A 24449-nucleotide genomic window follows, 5' to 3' on the forward strand; every position below is an offset into this window, starting at 1 on the left:
CTTACCAAGTCAATGTGTGGCTTATAGTAAGCATAATGAAATATGACTGACTAAATTAGACATTCACCTAAACCGTCCTCTTGATCATCTTATTTTAAGACATTAACAGCACAGAAACTGGCTCATAATAGCTGCCAGTGCGGCAGGTAAAATGTATTTGTTGGCTTCCAATTAAGATCAGAATTCATTTTTAGATCCTTGCTTTCCCCGCTCCACCCCCACACATCACCAGCCGCTCCTCAGGCCCTCTGATTTCGTTGCTTGTATCTGACTAAAAGAAATTCATGGCTCTCTGACACTTTGCACCACTTCCCATGTATACCATTTTTTTTAATCTTAACATATTGTTAGACACACAATATTTAAATGTTGCTTACTACACTGTGTTTTAAGTGTCAGTCTTATCAAATGTGTCAGTCTTATCAAGTTAATAAAGTTGATCTTAACACTAAAATTGTTGCTGGAGCTTCTCGGTCTTTAATTTGACCAGAACTAAACACTAAGCTGTTTGTAGAGCTGTGTGATTTACTTTCGCTGACACAAAACAACATTGTTGTGAAATTATTAGAGGAAATTGTCCGATAAGAGACACAAAAAGTGACAGATGTGCATTCATGTTGACTGCATTGTTGCTGCATAAGATCATGGATGTAAAATAAGTACATTTCCTTTTCTTTTCTGAAATAAATTTCCTGGGAGCACCGACAACCTTTAACAGCAATGAAAGGGTGAAATCCTTCTCTTCCCGATAGCTGCACATTTTTTCCATTTCTGTCAAAGCCTGGAGAACTTTGGACCAAGACGACTCAATAGTCACTGCGTGCTTTACACACATGTTCAGCCGTATCGCGCTTCATGACAGACAAAAGTAAGTTGATCTTCTTTGAAATCCACTGAATGTAATTACAGATCGGTATTAGACTCCATTGATGAATTACATTTGTTCAGGTGAAATAGAGACAATAACCTAAAGCTGGTGTGAGTTGCAGTTCTGTGCAATTAATTATATGTCTATTTCAAAGAGGGGATTTTATCTTTGTGTAGAAATATGGTGCAATCCTTGAGAATAACTGAGTGTTGCTTTCAAGTTTGAATGTCATTTTCCTTTCATTTGTCATAAGAAAATGTGGATCTAAATTCAATTGTATTGAATTTGTATAGCGCATGTCAAAGGCTGGAGAGGTTTACAATGTGCTTTACAAAAGACATAAAACCTCCCACAAATAGATTTGTTCCTCTAGCACACCGCCCGGACCATACACCAACCGTACATACTGTAGTATGTATACACACAAAGATCAACTAGCAGGCAAAGGTACAAGCAAAAAGCAGAGTTTTTAGACTGCTCTTAAAATAACTTAAAATTTCTACAGACCTCAGGTCAGCAAGCAGTTTGTTCCACAAAATGTCACCATGGTCACTGAACGCACCGTCAGCAGATTTACTTTGGACAGACTCCTCCTGATCTGAGGGATCTGATCGGGCTGAAGTCAGTGAGCAGGTCAGAAAGATGTTGAGGTGCCATACCATGTGTTGCTTTGAAGACCAGAAGAAATATTTTGAATTCAATTCTATACTAAACTAGAAGCCAATAAATGTTTTGTCATGCGTTTTCTCTCCTGCTCCAGCAGTTTGGATAAGTTGGAGTTTGTTGAGGATTTTTTAGGAAGTCCAGCATGGAGAGCGTTACATTAATCTCGAAGTAGCTCAGTCTGTAGTCACTAGTTCCGCTGTTGGAAGCACTTCAAAAGTACTGCCAAGGGGCTGGTGAACAAGGCACCAGACCCCCAACAGCTCTGTTGCGCTCCTGGCGTAGCAGCCCCACTCTGACATCGCTCCATTCATGCATGTCCACAGGTCCCGTTTGTGCGTGAGTTTATTTCGGGCTAAGTGTTAACCAGTATCTTCCACAGGGATAATGAAAGTGTGTCATAAAGAAAATGCTGGATATGAATGCTTGGACCAAAATGGGTCCCTACGAGGAAATATTCAAACTCTAACCAAAGAAATTAAAAGCTGATAATACAAATTAAGGAACTGTTAAATCCAATGGATGTATTGTAAAATGGGTTTGCTCAAGCTGGGAGTTCCAGAGCTGAGGAGCCTGCAGCAAGAAGACTCTTGATAACAAGAGACGTTTTATGTTTCACCAGAGGAGACCTGCCTGAGGACCTCAGGAGCAACTGAAACATACTGTAGCTCAGAGCCTGACCATGTAGTGCTTTCAATTTTAATAGCAAAGTATTAAAAATCAATTTAAAGACACATTTTAGGATTAGCTCAAACGATTAGAAGCAACATTTGGAGAACGCTGGAGGCTTAGTGATTGACGCCAAGTTTTCACAAGCAGGTAATTGTCATTGGTTTACTGTTTGTCATCCTCTTGTCAAGGAAATTATCAAGACTTGACTTCACACGGTAAGACACAGATGGCTTACTTTTATGGACTTTTTTTTTCTTCTTTAAATCCAGGCTGAGAACACATGAGATTACCTTGTCTACTTGTAATTGCTTTTTATAACTTGAATTGCTTTTTGCTTTTTGTTGTTGTTTTTTTTTTGTCATTTTAATTGCTGTCTGTATGTTGTGAATGTAATTGTTGCAGGGATTCCTTGTAAAAAGAGCTTTTAAACCTCAATGGGACTTTCCCCTGGATAAAAGTTTATACATCAGATGAATGAACTGCAGCAGACATGATTCAACGCCACACTTCTGGTTCAGTTTGCTGCTGGAACATAACTGTCAGAAACTTCCAAAGAATCTGCATATATTCAAAGAGATTTTATCATTATCAGGGTCGTGTCACATTGACCCACCTAGACTAATCTATGACGTCTAGGAGTAATGAAGTAATTACAGAAATTCCACCACACCTCTGAAAAGTCTTCAATTTCAGTAGTGGACCTAAGATGTCGGTATTTAATATAAGACAGTCATCTGAAAAAGACAAGTCTGAAACTACCCAGTCACTTCTCTGTCATGTTAAAACTGTAATGTTCAGCTGCTTCCTGTAAATGATTGCTTCGTTGGTCTAACATCAAACACCCACAGGATAGCCAAGATTCAAGCTATAGTACAAGAAAAGAATGTAAGCCTATAGGAGGTAATATTCTGTTAAATGGAAACAGGAGGGAGATGAATTGTGCTTTCAAGATCAGAATGACTTCAAGTGTTACCATGGAGATGAATTAAACTTTCTAACCATGACACTCAATGTGAAGTGCTTTTTTATTCGCCAAAAGGATTCTTCACAGTTTTCACATGTGAACTCTACGGGAATATGGCTGCATAGTCGTATAGCCAAACCGGATGAGTAGCCAATTTGATCCTTTATATGACTTGCCAAACAGTATTATGTTCCAATTCATCCCTTTAACTAAAGCTGCTCACACCATTGAAAGACAACCTGTCTAACCTTCAAACCAAATGGTAACATACTGGTACTATTCTACACTGAATGGAATACTTTCAAAAACTGCTTTCACACATGCACTGCTTCTGGAAAATTGCAGGACAGGCTGCCTAGGAAATAAATATTCCTCGTACAAATGTCTCTCCTAGCTTTTTGTTTTACCTATCAAACGGGGGGGTTGCTTACCTGAGCCGGGGTTGTGTTTATTTGTGTTGGAGGATGTGTGAGAGGTTGAAGTGGAGTCCACCCTCTGGTCTGAACTCATGCTGTCGTGGCCCAGAGAAGAGCTGGACTTCCTGGGCTTCTTGTCCGTCAGGTGCAGCGGGGAGCTTTTCTTCAGAGGTGGCTGTGGTCGTCTCGGCCTGGCCGTCGCGTTCACCTTCAGCCAGGCTTGAGCTTTGTATTCCACAATCTCCCCGTAGTTGGCCCGTGTCACCCTGCACTCGTACAGTCCTTCATCATTCTTGCTGACTCTGGACATCTGGAGCTTGTGTGAGATGTCGTTGCCCTGGACCTTCACTGTCTGTTAGAGTAATTAAAGGAGACCACAGTGTCATAAGACTGGACGATATGATGCGATTCATTAAACATCATGTCACCTTGTTCTAAAGCCTGATAGACTTATTTTGCAGAGATATCTCGATGCTGAACATTTTAAAATACATGTTTTATAATGGGGTTTTTTTCCTGACCAATATTTTTTTACCGATGTTGTTCCAGACAGCTTTTGTTGTCTGCAGGAGAAGAGTCTACGTGGAGATGAATATCAAATTGTATCTACACTAATGCAACTCTGTAGCCCGCTGACTATAGTCTGATGATTACATTGCTTTTAATGGCTCTCTAGAAACAGAGACCTACATATATAAATACACTTGAAGTCATCTCTTAGATGTTGTCCCTCGACCTGCAATCCTGCATCTTGAAAAGTGGCTTGCATGAAAGGAACTCTTATTATTCAAATAACAGAGGCTCCATGATAAGCTGGCATTAGCTCTCAGAAGCTGCATATGCTGAAAGTGCAAGCTTTGTATTGTGACTTTGAGCTGACCCTTTGTATTCCAGCTATATGTCCATTAAAAATATTTCACTCTGCTCTTAAGGTCTGTGGAAAGCCAAATCCACAATGAAAACATTCTGGCTATGTTATTTATGATCTAATGTAGGTAATATCAACCATCTAAAAGTATTTCAAATAACTATCCATCGCTTATCCAAACGACTACTTTAACACTAATGCTTTAATATTCTGTCCCCCCCCCCCGCACTAAAGACCAGTTCACCCATTTTGCACAGAAATCTCAGGGCTTTGCTGAACATCTTTGTTTGCCAGCACTTCAGCCTCCCTTTGCTCTACCTGCCCACGTCCACTACAAGTCATGAATTTTATTTTCCCTTTAAACAAGCAAACACTGTACAATGTTTATTTTTATGGGTGATTGCGATGTAATGAGGGAGAATTGTTGCAATACACAATGAATGAGGGGAAATTTATTTTAATTATTATTTTTTTAAACATTAGCTGCCATGCCCACACGTGTGAAACAGTATAAACTGGCTAAATAGGCTGTTTTTCAGGCTGTTGTGATTGTGTGTTTCCACTCCACTTTTAGGGGAATGCATATTAATACATTCAACTTTCAGATCATATGTCTTTCATATTTCAAGTCAAATATCCAGAGGATTCAAGACCCTGGGTTTACACCTGGGTTTTAAAGTATTGCACATTTTTCCAATGGTCATTACCTGGAACTAAAGAAAACTAAAATCAAGGATTCATATTGAAGAAAATGTTCCAGACAGGACCAGAAACAAGTATTCCTATAGTTTTTCTTTGTGTTTTTTTGAAAGCCTCATAAAATAGTGACCCAATGCACGATAACCCAGAAAAAAAGATGGATGTCAATAGGTGACCTTAAACCAAACCCTGCCACTTAATACTTAAAACCATAATAATCTGAGGACACCAATAGGCTGAGTGGTTTTCTGAGCATACACACATGCAAAGTGACAAGAGAGGGGGAAAAAATAGAAGCAGAACAGATGCTGGGGCATGTGCGCAGGCAGGGAACTACTCTGACAGTAATAATACACTACCTCCCTTCCCCTGATTAGCTTCTTTCTCTGGCTGAAGGTGTATTATTCAGGGAAATCAGCTGCTGTTGTGTTTGATCCGACTGAAACGTCGCCAACTTGGGTCGCGACAGCTTGCCACCGCAACCAGGGTTACATGATGTGCTTTTCAACTTACACTTATTTTTGTCCCCTCGTCATCAGGATCCGGCTCTGGTATCATCTCCATCTGTGAACAAAGAAAGCAGCAGTCAGACAAGGATAGTATTAAGAAAGTGTAAGTAGCACACTTAGCACAGTGAAGCTCTAAAAGAGACACTCTGAAGACACGCTAAAAGATGGATTTAAGTAAGCGATGGACTCTGGAGAGGCAGCTATGAAACTACTGCAACAACTTTCAGGAGGAAAAAGCATCATCTATCCGCTGACGGGTATAAATCCTTCATTCAGACATCAACACAGTTTATAGACTGAGGGACTGCAGTTCAATAGTTCTGCCGTTGTCACTCTTACCACTTTTTTTTATTATTATTAGTAGCTTAAAATTGTTCTGTTAGAGAAAAAAGAGTTGGCTTCCAGATGGGGAAAAACTGGTTTAAACCAGGATACCAAAAGTCCAGGATGACAAACCAAAAGCTTCCTGAGACAAATCATGCCTCAAAACCTCCATCAGTCTCTGCAGAAAAAGTAATATAACCTTTGAAAACGGATGACACATAATAGATGTCCGAAGGCCTGGAATGACTCCAATAACATGGAAAAAATTCAAAACGCCAAAAATTGAGCCTCTAGGGTGCAAGGTATGGCCCTGTTTGATCCCTGGCAGCATAATTCTTGCATGGTGGCAAGCACTATGCCTACAGCCTACATCATGGAGCCGGCATTGATTTTTGAGGCAATAATTTATTTATCCCACATTGGATGCCAAATGGATGTGTGCCCAGGAAAAGAAATAAAGTCTGCTGACTACAAAGCTGAAGAAGAGCAAGAGCAGTGCAGCAGAAAAGGCTCGAGATGAGGAGGAGGAGACGGTTTCTCCAGAGGACATGGAAGCTATTGGCTCCATGGTGCAGACGAAAAAAGGAAGGGCAGGATAAGATGGCTCCTTACGAACATTTGCAGCAGAGAGCGTTCCTTCAAGTGCTGTAATTACCTCGGAGAAACCAGGGCGCTTTTCTCTGGAGGATGTTCAACAGACAGGTGATTAATGAGCAGAATTAGGAGCCATAGCTTTCTCTGTCTGCTTGTATGCATGACTCTTACATCTTGACTTCACGGGTGGACTTGGCAACCTCTATTGTATCAAGGAGACGTCTTTAACAGAGAGGCAGGATTAATTGTCCACCTCCGTCTTGGCGTTGGACTGTTTCAAGTAATCAATTTCAGCCCCCTCTTTTTACAAACTTCAGAGTGGTTATATGGGCTCAGTGTGCAGTCTATATATGTCACCTGAGGAAGATAAAGTTCCAGAGTTCCACTTGAGGACAGACGCTCCACCTTGGTCTACGCATCGTAGCTGCTGTGATCAGCCGGATGTGCTAATTAGTGGGAATAATGATAGATCAAACGGTTACTGTCTTTACTCATTTTATGATGGAAAATCTAAAGGGACTGCAGAAATGGGTTTTCATCGCAAAACAGCGGGACTCCATTTATTTTCCCCGGCAATTTTTGGAATTCAAATTAAGGATTCTAATTAACCAAACAATTTATTTTTGCTGACAATCTATTAATGCAAAACAAAGAAATATGTTGTCGTTCCTGCACAGACTTGTAAAGACAGTTGCTTCACTTTAAGATCAGCAAATTTGCTAATTTTGGACTCAGCATGATGGGGCAGTCAAGATTTTCCAAGTGTGATGTGATATCTCGCCTGTCGACAGGCTTAGATTAGCTTGTGTTTGGAGATTATTAATTTAAGAGGGAAAGCCTGGGAGGGAAATCTGAGATATGGTAACCTGGTGTATAAAACATGGATGTAATCTTAGTGACTTCATTCATTGGTTTCTGAAGTGGCTTTGTTTAAGCTGTATGATGATAGTCACCATATTGGGTTAGTTATCTCCACTAAAGAAAAATGAATTAAGCCATAGAGATAGAACATTTGTTTTTTCTGTAAAAAGGTGCATTTTAACCTGGGTGTCATCAATGGGCCTTCTTTAGCTTTTCATGTCACTGGAGGTTTTCAAAACCTAAGAGGTTTCCTCTTAGTTTAAAAACTGGCTGATGGTCTCATTAGGAAGACATTTTGAAAATGCTGTAGACGGCAAAAGACTCTCAAAAGCAAAGGCGACAATATGTTACTGCAAGTGTTGGTTACAAATATGAGTAGATCACCTTGACGTGGAATTGGAAAGAGTTAAAAATGCTCCCTGGTTGAATTCAAACCTAAAAAAAGGAAAGCTAATCACAGCTATGCAGATGAAACTCTGGTTTAGTTTCCTCTCTCACTAAAGGAATCTGGTACTCAAGACGCAGAGTTCTAAGTGTTTAAATCAGGTTATCAAATAAAGTGCCTTTGATTAAATGAAGGGGGAACAGAAATACTTGGAATATGATATCACAGGATTTAAGTTACCAGCTTGATTCTAGAATTATGTCAAATAAATCAAATAAGTCAATATGTACGTAGATCTTGATATTGAAATAAATTCTAATCTGATCTTCATCACCCACGGCAAAGACAAACCGATGAACTGATTAAGCTTCTTTTTTTTTCCATCACAGTCAAACAGTGAAGATCAGAGTTCTTGCGCACAGAAATGATTTCATAAACGTTATCCATGCCTTCATTTCCTGGATAATGAAGTATTGCAATGCTCTTTAGCCGTGGTCTTGCTAAAACAAAGATAGCGAGATAGCTTTACCTCATTCATAACCCTGCTGCCAAAAGAAACTTTTAATTAGATTTGTTCTAAATCTCCTGACTAGCTTCCACTTGCTCAGAGGATAAATTGTGAAAGTGCTGCTGCTAGTTTCTAAATCAATGAATAATCACAGGCCAAAACACATTTCTTGACTCCTGAAATAACATAAACCCAGAGGGGGCCTTAGATCTCGGGGAATCAGTCAGCTGGAAGTACCTTAAATCAGTACACAAAAAAAAGTGAAGCAGCTTTTAGAGACTTTGGCGCTGACTTCTTGATGATCTTGAATGCACCCCAAATGCAGCTACTAAAATCCAAATGAAAAGAAGTGCTGTTCCCCTGTGCCTGCGCTAACTGCACTCAAACTGCACTTCAGGTCCACTTCATTTGTAATAAATGTTTTTTCCTTGTATCTTATTCCACTGGAAATTGATTTAATGATTTTTTCCTTCATGACTATTATTTTGTAAGTAACTCTAGTGCCATTTTGTACTTAAAAAGCACATTAAACCACCTTTAAAGTGTATTGTATGAATATAGCCACCTTGCCAGTACAATGACTTCAATTTTCAAATACCACCACACACATCTTTAGGGAGACCTTGAAAAATAAGTGTGCCATCATTTCAATAATATTCTCTTCTAAATGATCAAAGTCGTCCTGTAATAAATTGTTAAACTTCTGAAAATGTAGTTTTCCTGTTTTCCACAGTTTTCTTTTGACCGGATTGTTATAATTCTATTTATGATCATAACCTTGTTTGATGGGGACTTTAAAGTGGTATAACACTTTGACTATTATTATCTAAAATAGCTGCCCGTCCATGTCTTTTTCTGTTTGTTGTCAGTTTTTGGAACATGATAGACAAATATCTCACTTTCATTTCAACTGGTTCCTTATTTTGTGTCATGAGTATGTGTCAGAATCAGGGACGTATCCAGGTAACCAGAGGGGTGACAAGGGGTGGCATGGGCCCCTCTTGAAATCTGATAAACCACCCCAAAATCCCAAACTATGATTGTCTATGTTTGTGGGTACCAAAACATTGCCAATAAATGTATTAAGCAAGTGGACAGTACAAGAGTTTACAGGTTAAATGTTCTTAGTATTTGATATTGTGAATCAGTACATTGTTTTTTTGAGTCTCAAAAAGAATGAAGCTAACAAGATGAGTATGTTGCAAAATGGTGTTAATTACAAGTAAGGATAAGTATTGGGGACAGAAGGGAAAAACTCATGTGTGCACCAAGGTCATGCACCCCGTGCACAAGTGACAAGCTCCTTATCAGAATTCCTACAGAGCTGAAAAACTTGGAAAAGTTTAATAGGATATGTTTGGTTCAGTTAATATTGAGCTGAGACAAATCTATAGCCTGTTGGTTAAACAGTAATTCAACGATTAGGCAGATTGGTCACATTACATGTTGTTTTCTGCATTGTAAATGTCCGTCTGCATCCTGAGCTACAGCTTCTTCTTGACGAGAATTCCATTCTCGCAAGCCATGAAAATGTAGATATACTTCTGTCTGGCATCACATGGATCCGTATAAGGCACACTGTGGAGTATGTAGAAAAATGTTGGACATTTTGAACATTGAAGAGGCAACACTAGCTAGCCATGCTAAAGGGCCTTATACACAAACCCGCTCCCATTGCTTTCTTTTTCTGCCTGGTCATCAACAGGTTGCCCATAACCAGCTGCAGTGCTTCCTTCTCAAGCACTGCAAAACAAGGCCCAGGTTTTAGTTGCTATGTCCATCAACTAAGCCCCAACTCCCTCAGAACTCTAGTCTCATTCTTAATCACCTGGTAACCATGGCAATAACTCAGCTTGTCAGCTTTTTAATGATTCCATCCGATGTGTCGCCTGGAGCTGCTCATGTTTAATTACAGTACAGAGATATTGGCTGTGATGGACAACATGATGTGGAAGAAAAGCTGGTTCCATTTGATGTACGTGTTCCTGAACACAAGAATCTTTTTTTAAGTCATGGTTTACTACCAAGCTGAGGTGTATGCACAATGTTAACCATTAAACAGGTAGCTGTTTCTAAACATTTAAATTTGAAAGCATGATCAGAGAGCTTGAGTTGATAAACGATGTTACTGTAGGCTATGGCTGTATTTCTCCTTTATGTCTTATAGCTATTTGGTTGACGGCCATAAATTTCCCCTGATGTCGTCATAAGGGTTGGAAGCTCAAATGCTGTTGTAGTGTTTGGTGTTTTGGAGAAAAAACAAACAAACAAAGAAAAGGACCCACAAGCAAAATTGAAACCACAAGAACATTTTTTTTTTTTTTTTTTTTGGTTTAGATATAGAATAACCAGAGGGAAGGTACACTACAACTAAATACAAACTGGACTAATAAGACACAGGTGAGACTAATATAGACATAGATGAAGACAATAGAGGGGAACCAGATAAAGAGAGGAAGTAAGACAAGAAACACAAGGTTACCAATTATGTTGATGGAACTTGTAAAAACAGAAATTTTCCTCTGGGTTTTCATTATCCATTCTCTTTCTTGTTCTGGTTCATCTTGTAAGCAGTATGTTGCAGATAGTATGTGAAGATTCTCTGCATTTGTAAGCTTCACAACCTAGAAAACAGCAGTTTATCACCATCAGAACAATTGAGCCTTCCTACCTTGAACACAACATCAGAAGAAACGTGAAACCTTGTGAACATGGTGAATGATATGAGTGTCAAATGTCCAATATGGTTTTAAAAAAAACAACATGCCTCTCACATCTATTTTTTATTTTTATTATTCTCTGAGACTATTTCCCATCGTGCATTGTCTACGTAAGTAGGTAGACTCATAATAATCACTTTATAACGGAGAAACACACCTACATATTCGGTGTCGTTTAAATTTCATGATCATACATTGATTAGTTTAGTAATATAAGACATTTCACAGTCAAATAAGCACATCTTCCAATTTCAAAAAGTTAATGAGATCTTAAATGTGATTTTTGTGTCAGCATGATAGTTTTATTGTTCAATCTTAATCAGAGGTGTTTACATTAGTGTCGGTGATGAATTCAAACTTTGATGTACAGAGCGTACAAATAATGAAAGGGGTTACACCTGTTCATCGACCCTCACAAACCCTGCACGCGAGCGCACAAACGCAGTGAGAGAGAGAAGGTGTAGGGAGAGGTTTAAAAAAGGCGCCAAGAAGAAGATCACGTTCCTTCACCTCTTTGCCATGGTTACCAGTTTGTAGCTTCCTGTTTGGGGTTGGCGAGCTCACTCTGTATGGTTGTTGACTATGGTGACAAGCTCCGGTACCCAAACTAGCACCCCCTATTACCCATGTTCCTGCAGCCGTTAAGGAGGACTTTGATTTTGAGATTGTCAGTTAAATGTTTTGGTTGAAACTAACTTTTCCATTACTGTACAGTAGCTGTGGGACAATGTAAACAGGAAGAGGATCAACCATGTTTGATATTATATTCTATATTTGATGAGCGCTACATTACCAGCTTCAGATATGAAATCATGTATTCAGCCCCTGACATTTTTTTATGTTTAATTATGTATTTGCATACTTTTATGTCTGAAGCTGCAACTGAACTAATGGACTCTATCATTGAGAGTAGATGTTTTAAGAATCTTACTGCCATACTGAATATAAGTGCAAAAAAAAACATGTTACTGTATATCAGGGTTCATCAGGGTGACGGAACAGCATGCATGGCTGACATTACACACACTGCCTAACATCCAAGACGGCTGTATCAGGACTCCGACTGATAACACAACAGCATTTTAAAGAGCTGACAGCTATGATTTGGTATCAGTGGGAACAGTGGGATAAAAGGAATGACAACATGAATCCCTTTTATCAAGGTTTTATCCCATCTCTTCTTTCCCCAAGTCATTTGGCTGTGTTCCCCTCATTCATATAGTGATAATTATTCCACGTCTGGCTTCCCCCTCCAGCGTTAAAACTTTGTCAGATATTTTATCCAATTGACTTTGAATTTGCAGACGTAAAAAAAAAAAAAGAATCACTCTGTATTTTATGAGTGCAAACCCATTACTCACCCAGCACTGTACAAATGCAATTAAGGTAATTTGGACATAATTAATGTCCAATATCAATTCACAGTCCTGGCATTTATCATCCACAGTAAAAGGCTTTTATCTGCCACTAAGATGTTCCAACTGCGACTGATAAAAATGTTTACGTGTTAAACCTTTCACAGTGACAATCCTCAGCTGTTGCTTCCAACTGTTGGAACGAGTCAGGGACACACTTCCTTATCTAAAATGTAGTCCCAGAAGAAGTTAGTTCCCAGCCTGTGACAGCCATGGAAAAGTTTTCAATGAATCTGTCGCAATAAACCTCCATTATTTTCCCATTTATATTTCATTTCTATCGCCCGAGTGCCTTCTGAGCCAAAGCTGCGGCCGCTCGCAAGTATCTCAATTTCAATCGCTTGTCTCTTTATTGCAAAACCCTTCCACCATGACACAGTGCCATTCTTCATGCAAATCTCAAATTGACTTCTTGTAAAATGTGTGCCGCAATTATTGTGCATCAAAAAAGGGCTTTATTGAGTTTCTGAGACTAAATTAACGTCACATGAGGAAAAATGGTCATCATTTAAACTGAAATATAGGCTCGACCCCCCGCCCTGCTTTCATTGTTCTGCAGCTCCTACTTTGATGGGATGCGATCTCATTTGAGAGCCTTGACCCTGGATGATAGACATGCACGACCAATGAGAACACATTTATATGACCAAATATGGAAATGGGCTTTTCCGGCAATCATCTACTTCACAAACACAAACAGTCAGAGGACGTTAAACTCAGGTCGTGGACTTCATTTGACACATTAAGCCCTGTAATATTAAGCTGTGGTGGCAGAGAAAATGTGTCATTAAACAATGCAGTGAAAAGCTTCTCATCACCAGTTTTGATGCGAGCTTAGTAGTGCTTTAAATACACATTTAAAAAGACATCTATATTGTCCTTAAATCCGACAGGAAGCAATAATACTCAACTTACTCCAAGAATGTAAAATGCACCAAAATCAGTATTCTCTCAGAATGGGATCAGAACTCCAAATGCACATCTCAGTCATGCATGAAAACATAGAGAACACCTGATCCCCACATACTCCTTGAGTGCTGGGGTGCATTAGCGCCACGGCTTTGCTCCATCCGAGCATGCACCCTTCCCTACTGGATCCGTTTCTGCAACAAGAGCACAGCGTTGAGCTGCTGAACACACAGACATCAGAGGAGAAATGCAAGATCACGCAAAATGCACGTCTCTTTGTCTTTCTGGGGATGAGTTGTTTATTTGGTACCTGTTTTTGTCATCATGTTGATAAAGTGATGAAATATACTATCATGAGTATGTTGTGTTTTATTTTAAAATTAACCAGACGCTCCGTGTGATTTCTTGTCTGACTTCCTGTGCAGGTTGTTCTATTCTGTAAAGTTTGACGCATGCCTGCAGAGTGCACTGTTCAAAATAGACTTACAGTGCGTTTGAAGAGGAGCAAAGCGAAGTGGTGGAAAGCTCCAGAACGTATCCGCGGCGTTAACTATGGAAGGTCGCACATTAAACTATAGAGTCGTATCCAGCGCAATGGAGTGTGTGGAAATAAAGAGTAAAGCATGATTTTCAATTACTTCAAGGTTCAACAAATGTTGCTGGTATACCTGAGACCATTTCTGTAGCAGAAAGTCAAGAAGAATTTTAATCTTAACTCTTGATTGAAATCTTTATGTTCTTGGCTCGGCATTGGCTAACCTGTAATCACCGTCTGTTGCACTTCTCGATGGCAGGAAGTGTTAATGAGGGGAAAATAACCAACAACCAGATTTCAGATTTATCCGTTGAAACAAAAATGTACTCGAACAGAAAAACCAGCACAGCCTACTTAAAAAATAACACAGAAACTAGTCTGCTGATATTACAGACATTAAATATCCTGTTTCCTGTCCTCGTGGGCCAATCAGAGAGGAGCTTTGTTATCAGTGCAGGTGTAATCAATCTCCCCTCTTCTGTGAGTGAACTATCCAAAACCATACCAAAGAAGTACTAATTGTAAACAACCCGTTCAAACATATTTCTACATAAACATTGACTCTCATTGAGTGAGAGGAATGTGCACCTTCCCTTCAGCCTATTTATCAAAAATAATCAACATTTTAGCATTGGATACAATGTTCTTCCTAACACTATCTATCATCATGATAGAGTTTATACAGTAAACCGGTGTCTGGTGGATGCCAGGTGGATGTCAGTGTTCAGCGCTAAACGACTTCCGACTTCCTTTTCTGTGTGGTGTTTTTAACTGAAAGGTAAGCGCTGTCAGGTAGTAGGAGTAGCGTTCATCTGTTTCTCATGTGTCTCTATGGTGACGGATTAAGCTGGGCTCTTGTAACAAGTAACAAGTAAGGTCTTTTACCGGCTATTTGGAAACATAACTGTTTAACTGGTATTGTGTTAATGTTAACAGACAAACAGTAAGGTCCTCTTATCTGCTTTTTGTAAAGTGTCTCGAGATAACACCTGTTCTGAATTGACGCCATACAAATAAAGATTGATTGATTGATAAAGTTTGCATGTTTTGAAAACAGAGGGTTTTCCTTTTGTACACACACAAACAGCGTTTTAGGTCACTGAAAATGCACCTTTTGAAAAACTCCTTCCAGGATGACATTTTTTTAAAGATGTTTATGGATCGACGGAGAAAACAGGGGGAGATCTGATCCTCTAATGTCACACTGTGTTGCCGGTTTCTTCTCCTTTTAAAGTCATGGTTGACTTTTGTGACAGAGCATTGAGCAGACTTTTCCCTCAAGTTGAAATGTTTGACCGAAGTTCATTGTCAGTTGTTCTTTTATGCACAGATTGCTTTAAAGAGATACCAAAAAGTCCTAATCAAAATGCTGTCATTATTCCCAGATTGCTTTCCTCCTAATTTTGCTTTTCTTTCACTACCCAGTAAAAGTGATCAGTGCTCGGTTTGTGTGCTTTAAAGTTATTAGGACTCTTTAGTACTGAAGAAAGACGACTTCATTCATTCTGTAAGAACCTTAAAATGAGCATAAACTTATACAGGTTTCCAATTAGAACCTGCATGCATCTGCTGTACTATTGTGTGTGTGAACTGGCTGTACAACTTGTAGAGCTGAAGCATTTTGTTCAGAAGACGCAACAGAAAAAAAATAATTTTGTCATATTAATGTGAACTGTCTGTGACATCAGCATTTTACAGCTAATTTGTGACATTAAACGAGCCAACACATCATTAAACATTTCATGTCATTGAACAGCCTGCTGTCCTTGTTACAACTCTTTGCCTCAAACACAGAAGCAGAAATAAAAACTTTTTCCCTCAGTGAAGGGTCTGCTGAAGGTTTTGGTGTCCATGACATTTGCTGTAAGCTCATTCTCCGTTCTCAGATATAGCCTATTGATTATCTATCAGCCTTGAGCCAAAACAAACCGTGCGTTTAAACGTGTTGAAATTGCTCTGTAGAATTTTCATTTCAGGCGGATAAGAGCCCATCAGGCCCAAACATAAAGTTCACGGCTGAGCGATTTCTCCCGCTGCCTTTACTGTAAACTGTGTGCGGGGTTCGATGAGGTGGAAAAAGACATCATTTGTTTTCACTTTTGTCACAATCAAGTATTGACAATAAAGTTGCGGAACGATCGAAAGTCGTTTCTAACAAAGAGAGGCGACTCCTGAGCCTTCACTCTCATTCTATACGTTAGTTTTTTTCTTTTTAGCAAATCAAAAGTAATTCAATATGTTTACATTTATGCTACAGAAGATATTCTGCAAATGAAAGCATCCTCCAGTGATCCCATGGTTATATGTGCTTTCTGTAATATAATTCATTCTAGCATTTGCAAATGACTACATAATCATTGATTCTGTATGAACTAATTAGGGGTGTATTTGTGCTAAACAAAGTGAAATCTAATAATCTCTAATGACTTGTCTGATTATTGTTCTTGTTGATTATGAGTTTTGTTGAGAGTTAGAAGTTGTTTGTTTTATCTGCAATAAACAAGAAACTAAGTAAAAATATATGTGCAGGTATGTTATGTAACTTTAATTATATATTTCTTATGAACATTTATTAGCTTTAGTCTCTGTGTTTAATAAAAAGTATATTGGTTTCAATGCAAGGATTAAATAAATAAATAAAGAGAGTAACCAGCTACATTATTATCCACATATAGGGGATGTTTTCTATTATTTTCTAGACATTTCAATGTCTGGCATTATTATTTGTTGTCAAGGTTTTTTTAAATGCTTCATGGTACTTTAATTGACATGATTACTGTATATTTCAATGTGATTTTGCATTGGGTTTCCTGTGTCTAGGCAGTCATACGAACATCTGTTGGCTTTGTACCCAGCACATCTGGTTCCTCTTTGTTACTAGTCTCTCTCTCTTTTTTCCTATAAATGGCTAAATGTGCACAACGTGACACAATGTCAGGATATTTCTAGAAGAGCATCAATGGGGTATGATGGCAGAAAATATCTCAAAGATCTGAAACAGCACATGTCAGTGTCTGTCTCCCACAATCAGAGAGTGAGGCCTTTCTTTGTAGAGCTGCCATTTGCACTGATGTTCCATAATGAGACAAGAAGTGATCCATCGTGTTTCCACACACAGCAGCGGAAAATAGACCAGCAGATTTACCAATAGAGTTGGATGCTTTGTGTAAGACCAATGGAACCCACAAGTGATTGTTTTAATTCAGACGTGGAAATAACTGCACCTCCACACTGATTCAAAAGAGCAGGTTCATGGCCTTTTTTTTCTGAAGGCTGTAAAACATAAGATTTTCATGAGGCAATATCTGATGCACAAACCATCAGTTATGATGTTCAAAAATGTAAGAATATCTGCAGATATTTTTCTTTGTATTGGTGCAGAGAAAGCATATCCTGTATCTGCACAAAGCAGAATTGATATTAGACTCATAAAGGAGATGTGATTTAAACTGGATGATTATCATCAAAGAACCTAGAACAATCATTTAACTGTGAATTGTAATAATGAGATGATATCTAAGACAAGTTAAGCTTGCTGGCTTACAAAAAAAACCAAAACATAACATACCAGTAGAGAGAAATATAAAAGCCAAATATTGGTTCATATCCTCACATATATGTATATGAAATCGTCTTTCAGTTGCTGAGAGTTTGCATAAGACTTCAATTATTTCCTGTCTTAACAAGTGAGTTGAGAAAAAGCCCTAAAGAATAGGTACAAAATTATTAGACATCTACTGCAATGCATTTTCAGTACAAGTCATATTCAGTTGGGTTTTCCTTAGTGACCTATAGGCTCCAATGTCAGACATGATGGCCAAATTCAAGAGTCCTCTTTCTGATCAAGTGGCATCCGTCAGTGTTGAAACATGAAGCAAATCTGAGAGGTAAAAAGATAAGTGCAGTTCATCGAGTGTCCATTTGAGGATGGCTGGAAAAAGCCCACAAAGCCCAAAGCATCCATGTTACATTACCCATTTTTCCTCAGCGGAAACAAAATATTTACAGGCTCGTGCAAAAAAAATAAAATAAAAGGGCTGCATTTTTTTAAAATAACGCATCTGTTTTGATTATTCTATTGCTACAAGTTATGCATACATTTTTATAATTTGGAACGTGGGTGATATGACATGAAAAATGGGCGTATTGCAACAAGGCTTAACGTCAGCCCAACTCTTCACCTGAAACTAGATTCATCAAAAGTTAGATTGAGATAGTATTTCCAACATTACATTGTGTGGCTTTAAAACTACAGTCAGGAAAGGGACACAGGTGCGGATTTAGGAGTGTCTTAAAGGTGACCCAGAGGGACAACCACATGGATTGCAAGCCATAGATAGGAGAGGGTAAAAAACAAAGAAACCAAAGCCAAAACAAGCTTCTAAACTGAACAATGCACCACAATTTATGAACTAAACCTGTGCTGCCAATCAGCTGACTCCAAATTAAATTGACTGGGGTATATCAAATAAATCTGCCCAGCATCCCAACTTATACTCAGAGAGAATGGCAATGTAAAACAAATTCACAGAAATCTTTGGTTGTGTTTAAATACACAGTGAGAAGCTCTCACTACCTCTGAAGGTGAGATAATGAGTGAGCACAGAGAGCTGGAGTGCAGCAGTATATCTAAACTCCACACACCTGGTCTGAATCAAGGCCAATGAGCCACAAACACACCTGACTCTGCACTCAGCTGATTCCTTCACCAACATTAGTGAGAAGCAATGACAGCGTGCCTTTGTAACAGCTCTTCAGAAACAATGGGGGCATCACTGATGTAAAGTCTCTGTTTTAAATATGACAAAATTTAAATAAAATAAATAAAAATAAAATAAGATAAGAAGGATTTTTTTAAATATCCAAAGCAGGATGGTGAACTTAATCAGCCTTTCTACATTTATCCAACAATCCTATTTTCACCAAGCTAAACATGTTCACACTTCTTCCTTTTAGCATAAATGTGAGGTGTGGATCTGCCAGAGACTCATTTGTAAGGTAATGCGCTGAAGCTCGATGACATTTTTTTTAGAACAGTAAGTTACCATTGTAAACCATGGAGCATGTAAAAACCTTGTGTATACATGAGGACTAAAATGATACTTTAATTTTGACCAGCTGTTGCAGCCTCAGGAGTTCAAGGCAGGGTAATCCTATCATGATTTTGAAAGTAGAATCCCCTCTGTTCTCTGTATTCACCAACACCCTCCCCTCTGTTCTCCCTCAAAAGCCACGCCCCCCAATTACATGCACGAGCACCATTGGTCCAGAAGCGGATTTCAGCTCATGCTTTGAGTGTGTGATTGTGCATGCATGGGGTAGAGAGGCTTGATTGATTTATAAAACGTGTACCGAGTGCCGACAATAGTCTGAGTTTTTATGCGTTTACAACTGCTACAGATGACAGATTTTTTTGTTGTTTCTTTTTCAGAGCACGTGTGTTATTAATTACTGTTCTAAAGACAATTTCAATCAAAATCTTAAAAAGTGTATCTGGAGTATAATTCCACTGCCAGAATAGACCACAGTAACCAATGACTCTTTAAGCTGAAATACTGTATGTGAGAAATGTATAGAAAACTGTGTTATTATCAGAATCAGCTATATTGGCCATGTATGCTTACACACACACAAGGGATTTATTTTCAGTAACTGTACTTGAACCTAAAACTGCAAAAAGCTGATTCATCCATTTCATAGCACCAGTATACCAAAGAGAACCTCACTATTCATGCTCCCAAAACTGTAAAGGTTTAGGTTTTCTACACTTGTTCTGCCATTGTGAGACTGAACTTCTCTAACCTCCTCAGAATAAGTGAGAAATCTTCCATGTAAAATCCTGTGAACTGGATAAAGTAGGATTTGTATTGCTCTAGCCTCAACTCACAACCATAGTAGCTCTCTTTGGAGTCATCGGACTCTCATGATCCGGCCAAGGCACAACACTAGCTGGATTGTTTCCTTAGCTTAATGCATTCATCCTATAAGACAGAGAGCAGCAACCCTCCGGGGCAATGCAATGAAGGAGCAACTTATGCATGTAAGGAGCCTCCAAATTGACAGTGTATTGATGGGAAATGACACATCACCGATTATGATGGATGGGTTTGGTGTTTGGCGCCATCAGGATCCATTACAGCCGGTACAACTTAATCATATCCTGTAATGAGATCTAAATGTTGCATGCATTTAAATTCAATCCCTCCAGCAGCTGAGGCCTTTGGTGGCAACGTGCCCCTCTTGAAGTACAAAATGAGGCCATACTGGGTTTAAGGTTGGAGTACACGAAGCACAGTACAGCGCCCATTTAAGTGTTACCTTATTACAATGCTAACTGACTCCCCCTTGAAGATGTTTTGGGTCTAAGCTTAGTTGTTAACCCCAATTACATCCCACAGCTGACAGAGGTCCCATTCACATGCAAACACTAATCCCCTTCACAGTCCATTGGTTTATGACAAGAGCTATGTTAATTACATGTAAAGCCTGCAATTGTGCGTGTAGAAAACATGAACATGCTCAAAGTGTGTACAATAACTCCATTACTTTATCCAGTGAAGGGAAAATGATTATTTGACAAGCTCATGTTACAGGAATTAAAGATGAAAGTAGCACTCTTATTGAATTTTACAATGCTCTAAAAGTACCACAGAAAAAGAGGTACGAGATGGGTGTCTGCACTGACACCAAAATGCCATAAAGTCACACACACACACACACACACACACACACACACACACACACACACACACACACACACACACACACACATAAACTATTATTATCTATTCATGAAACCCTTACATCCTTGGACAGCTCCATTAACAGTGGGAATAGGACACATCAGTCCCAGTGTGCAACCAAGGTCAAAAAAATAAGGTTGGCCCTCTTGAAGTGTTCTGTGAAAAGGCCATGCAGACATCTTCAGACTCACACTTCGCTGTCATTGTGTTGGAGGGTCAGAACCCCACAGCATTCACTTCAATGAATTAAAAGTCAACCGAGCCTACACAAGGCTGCTAGAGTGCTTTCAGTATTTCTATTATCTGTTCATGTTAAATATCTGCATGACAAATATTGGTCCTGTCTCATACATGCCTATCAATTCCAGATGAAAAAAAAAATCTGTAAAATGTTGACAGAAAATTATATAAAATTATTATATATATATTTTTTAATACATTTCTAATTGGATGTATTTAATTAAAATTGGAACTTATAGAACCTTTTAACTCAACAGAATAATACAATATCAAAAGATTGGAATTATACTAATCACGCTTTTTACACTGACCTGCAGTGTAAAAAGCGTTTTCCAAGCTAAAGTTAATTTACCATACAGACTTTAACCCAAAAAAAGTAATTTGTGCTGTCGGATGTTGTCATTATATAAACCGAACAGTTTATTTTCTTATTCTTTATTTAACCAAGAAAGAAAACTTATTGAGTGTCCTGACACTCATTAGTATGTCTCAATTAGATTTGTATGGAGTCCCTAAAGTGTAAATAAAAACAAATGTTAAAAAAATCAAAACAAAAGTTCTTATTTTGTTCTCACACGATATTTATATAGTGCACAAAAAAGACGTGGTTTTACTTTTTGGACTTCAGGGATTCTGGAATCTGGAAATTTGTATTTTAACTTGGCTGATTTGCTTTATTCCATCAACCATGATTGTCAGATGCTGTGAACTGACAACAGCCAACTCTAAACAGCCTGAAAGCATCTGCGTGAGACAAATCAACATTTAGACAACATGACAGTCCCAGAAAACACTAACATGAACAGATGAGCTCACCAGCCAATAAGACGGCAGTAATAGTTAGAGTGACTCTGCAGGTACCGACCTTTAGCTTTCTTCTGATTGAAAGGATATAAATGGTAAATGAACTTGAGTTTTTCTAGTCTTCTGACAATTCAAAGTGCTTTTTCACTACCAGTCACATCTACACATTCATACGCTGCCAACGAAGCAGCAAAAGCAACTTGGGGTTAAATGTTTTGCCCAAGGACACATCAGACATGTTACTGCTGCAGCTGGGGATTGAACCCCCAACCTTCTTAATAGGAAAATACAAGAGAGGAAATTGAAGAAGATGCCACTGTTGTTAACATACCGTGCAGGGAAGTCAAATTTTTGTGACTTTGGTTACAAATCATTCACCCTTCCAACTCCCATAGCGTCCATTTTTTCAGCTGTTGCTCGTCAAATAAGCCTTAATACATGACAAGGAGATGAGGACAACGTCATGTATTTATACAAATTATTTATTTCATAATGTCATTTATTTCATCAATTTAGTAATGCAGAGAAGCAATACTGCTTGGTTCCTAATAAATGGAATTCATGTAAACAGTCGTTTGTCATAGAAGTGTTGAATAAGAGTGATGAGGAGCAAAAGCAATAAATAAGAGAACATCAGTGAATATTTTTCATGCTCATAAGCAGTCATAAACACATTTGCAGGAATTATTCTAGTAAAGCTGTGCTGTCAAAGATAAAAAGGCTTATAACTTGAACCACCCCTCGTCCCTGACGCCCAGCTGCCACCACCACTGGACTGTGTCGCCCCCACAACTACCGCCAGCCTGCTCCGACCTCCACCTCAGCAGCAAGAAAGTTTGAACAACAGGAACGCGAGGAATAAAACGGAGAAATCCTTCGTGCATCTTATCCCATCTCTCTCTATCCCGTTTTTTTTCCAAACAATGAGTAAGGTCTTTTACCTGCACTTTTGTAAAGCGCCTCAAGATAACTGTTGTTGGTGTTATACAAATAATGGTTGACTGATAACTTTTGACCCACAACACTTTTGAAGCCAGATGTGGTTGTGATAGATGCCCAACAGTACGTGCAAAATGTCCTCTGGTTTATATAACAACCTTACGATTGGACCTTGAAAAAGCATTTTCTTTATACTTGTGCAAACCCTCTCACGATGCTCTCTGCTACTATAAATGGTTTTTAAAAAATGGAGATAAGTCCCTTCATAGCGTCCTGATTTGAAAGGAAACATAAATATGCAGAAGCAAAAAAGCAATTTTCTGGCTACAACATGGATATTTTCACATATTTAAATTTTGGTTTGGAAAGTTAAGGTCCCAAAGTCAGTCAAGGTTATGGAGAAATTGTTGTCATGGTCAGAAAAATCAACACTGAGAAAGCTGTAAATATAGGGCACTATGCCATATTTTTGTATTATGAGACAAAGTTAGAGCATATATTTAGTCTTCACATGTAATATAGAACTAAATCTACCTAATTTACCCACATAAGATACATGAAGCAGTATCTGTTGGTTAAAAATTAGCTTCAGATGCTTGTCCCAAATCCAACCGCTCCGTGCCAAACTCCTTTTGGCTACTTTCTAAACCATGAATAATGAAAAAGCTTTTCTCATTTTGTATTTCTCCTGTAAATGTTGACCTTTGCCGACTAGCACATAATAAAAGAGCAACCAATAACCCAAGGATGGAAACAGACAAGTGTAGAAAAGGGTGTGATGAACAAGCGTGAAAATGAATCTGCACCTTTGACGGGCACTAATTGATTTGGCAGTTTAATTTTTTTTTGTGTCCTGGCAGGCTTATCCATTTCCAGAGAGACAAAAAGGTGAAATGGCAGGGCTGGAAATGAGGGACAGAGGCAAAGGCAGTCCCTGTAGACTACTGAGCAAAAATGAGGGACACTGAGTGAAATGTCAATTCAAGGCGACGCCTAGCAGAATGACAAAGTGCTTACTATTCGCAATGGGAATGCCTAATGAGAGCCGAGGGGTGACATTTGGTGAAACGCTGAATTGTGACAGCTTTAGTCCAGTTTTTATAGCTCAACTTGGCTATTTTAGATTTTGACAGCTCTGACTGACAACTGTTTGAAAACTCTGTAACTGAAACGCCCAGAACCACCCCAAAGATGACATCAGCAAGTGGTCTGTCCAGTTTTATCACTGTAGGATCGCTCTCACTTATAAAAGGAGGCTCTGAACCATTTGTAAATGTCTCTGTGTTTTTGGACAGATTTTTCCATCAGTGACAACACAGCAAATGGCATTGAATTTGGATGGTGAAACTAAGGCAGGTCCCATTTACGTCAATGCTTTACCAAATAAAGCTAGCGATCAATCCTCCTGACTCGGCTCTCCCTTGTTCTCTTTCGATGCTCCAGCAATCTCATCTGAAAATAAAAACTTCTCACATCACTTCAGATTTTCAACCCATTCATTGATTATCTTAGTCCAATGCGGTCCAAACACATTGAGGTGTGAACATTTCCTAACGAGCAAAATAATAATAATCTTGAAACAGATTTGAAGCATATCCCTTCAGACTTTGGCAGAAGAGGAGTCAGTGTTCAAAGCGCTACAGATGGCTGTAGTCTGCTGCTTACAGTAATGATTTGAGACTGTTAAAATAGAGTCACAGGGGTGGTACAATAATGGGAGCAGCACAAAACAAGAAAGTCTTTGAAAAGAAAAAAAACTAGATCACAATTACAAATGCAGCCGCACGAGTGAGTGCTATATCAGGTCGAGACA

At 38.8% G+C, this 24449-nt stretch overlaps 1 protein-coding gene across 3 annotated transcripts in view; it reads right to left on the bottom strand.

The window, feature by feature from the left end:
* Positions 1-24449, bottom strand: part of vstm2a (V-set and transmembrane domain containing 2A) — a 345371-nt gene that overhangs the window by 10882 nt on the left and 310040 nt on the right. For all 3 annotated transcript variants that reach the window (XM_079361035.1, XM_079361033.1, XM_079361034.1), the window contains 2 exons: positions 5664-5714; positions 3599-3935 (listed from right to left, as the gene is read on the bottom strand). In XM_079361035.1, the coding sequence (XP_079217161.1) occupies positions 3599-3935; positions 5664-5714 (388 nt within the window). The remainder of the gene's footprint in view (positions 1-3598; positions 3936-5663; positions 5715-24449) is intronic.

This window comes from Symphodus melops (genome assembly GCF_947650265.1).
Source record: "Symphodus melops genome assembly, chromosome: 14".
Taxonomy (NCBI): Eukaryota; Metazoa; Chordata; class Actinopteri; order Labriformes; family Labridae; genus Symphodus; species Symphodus melops.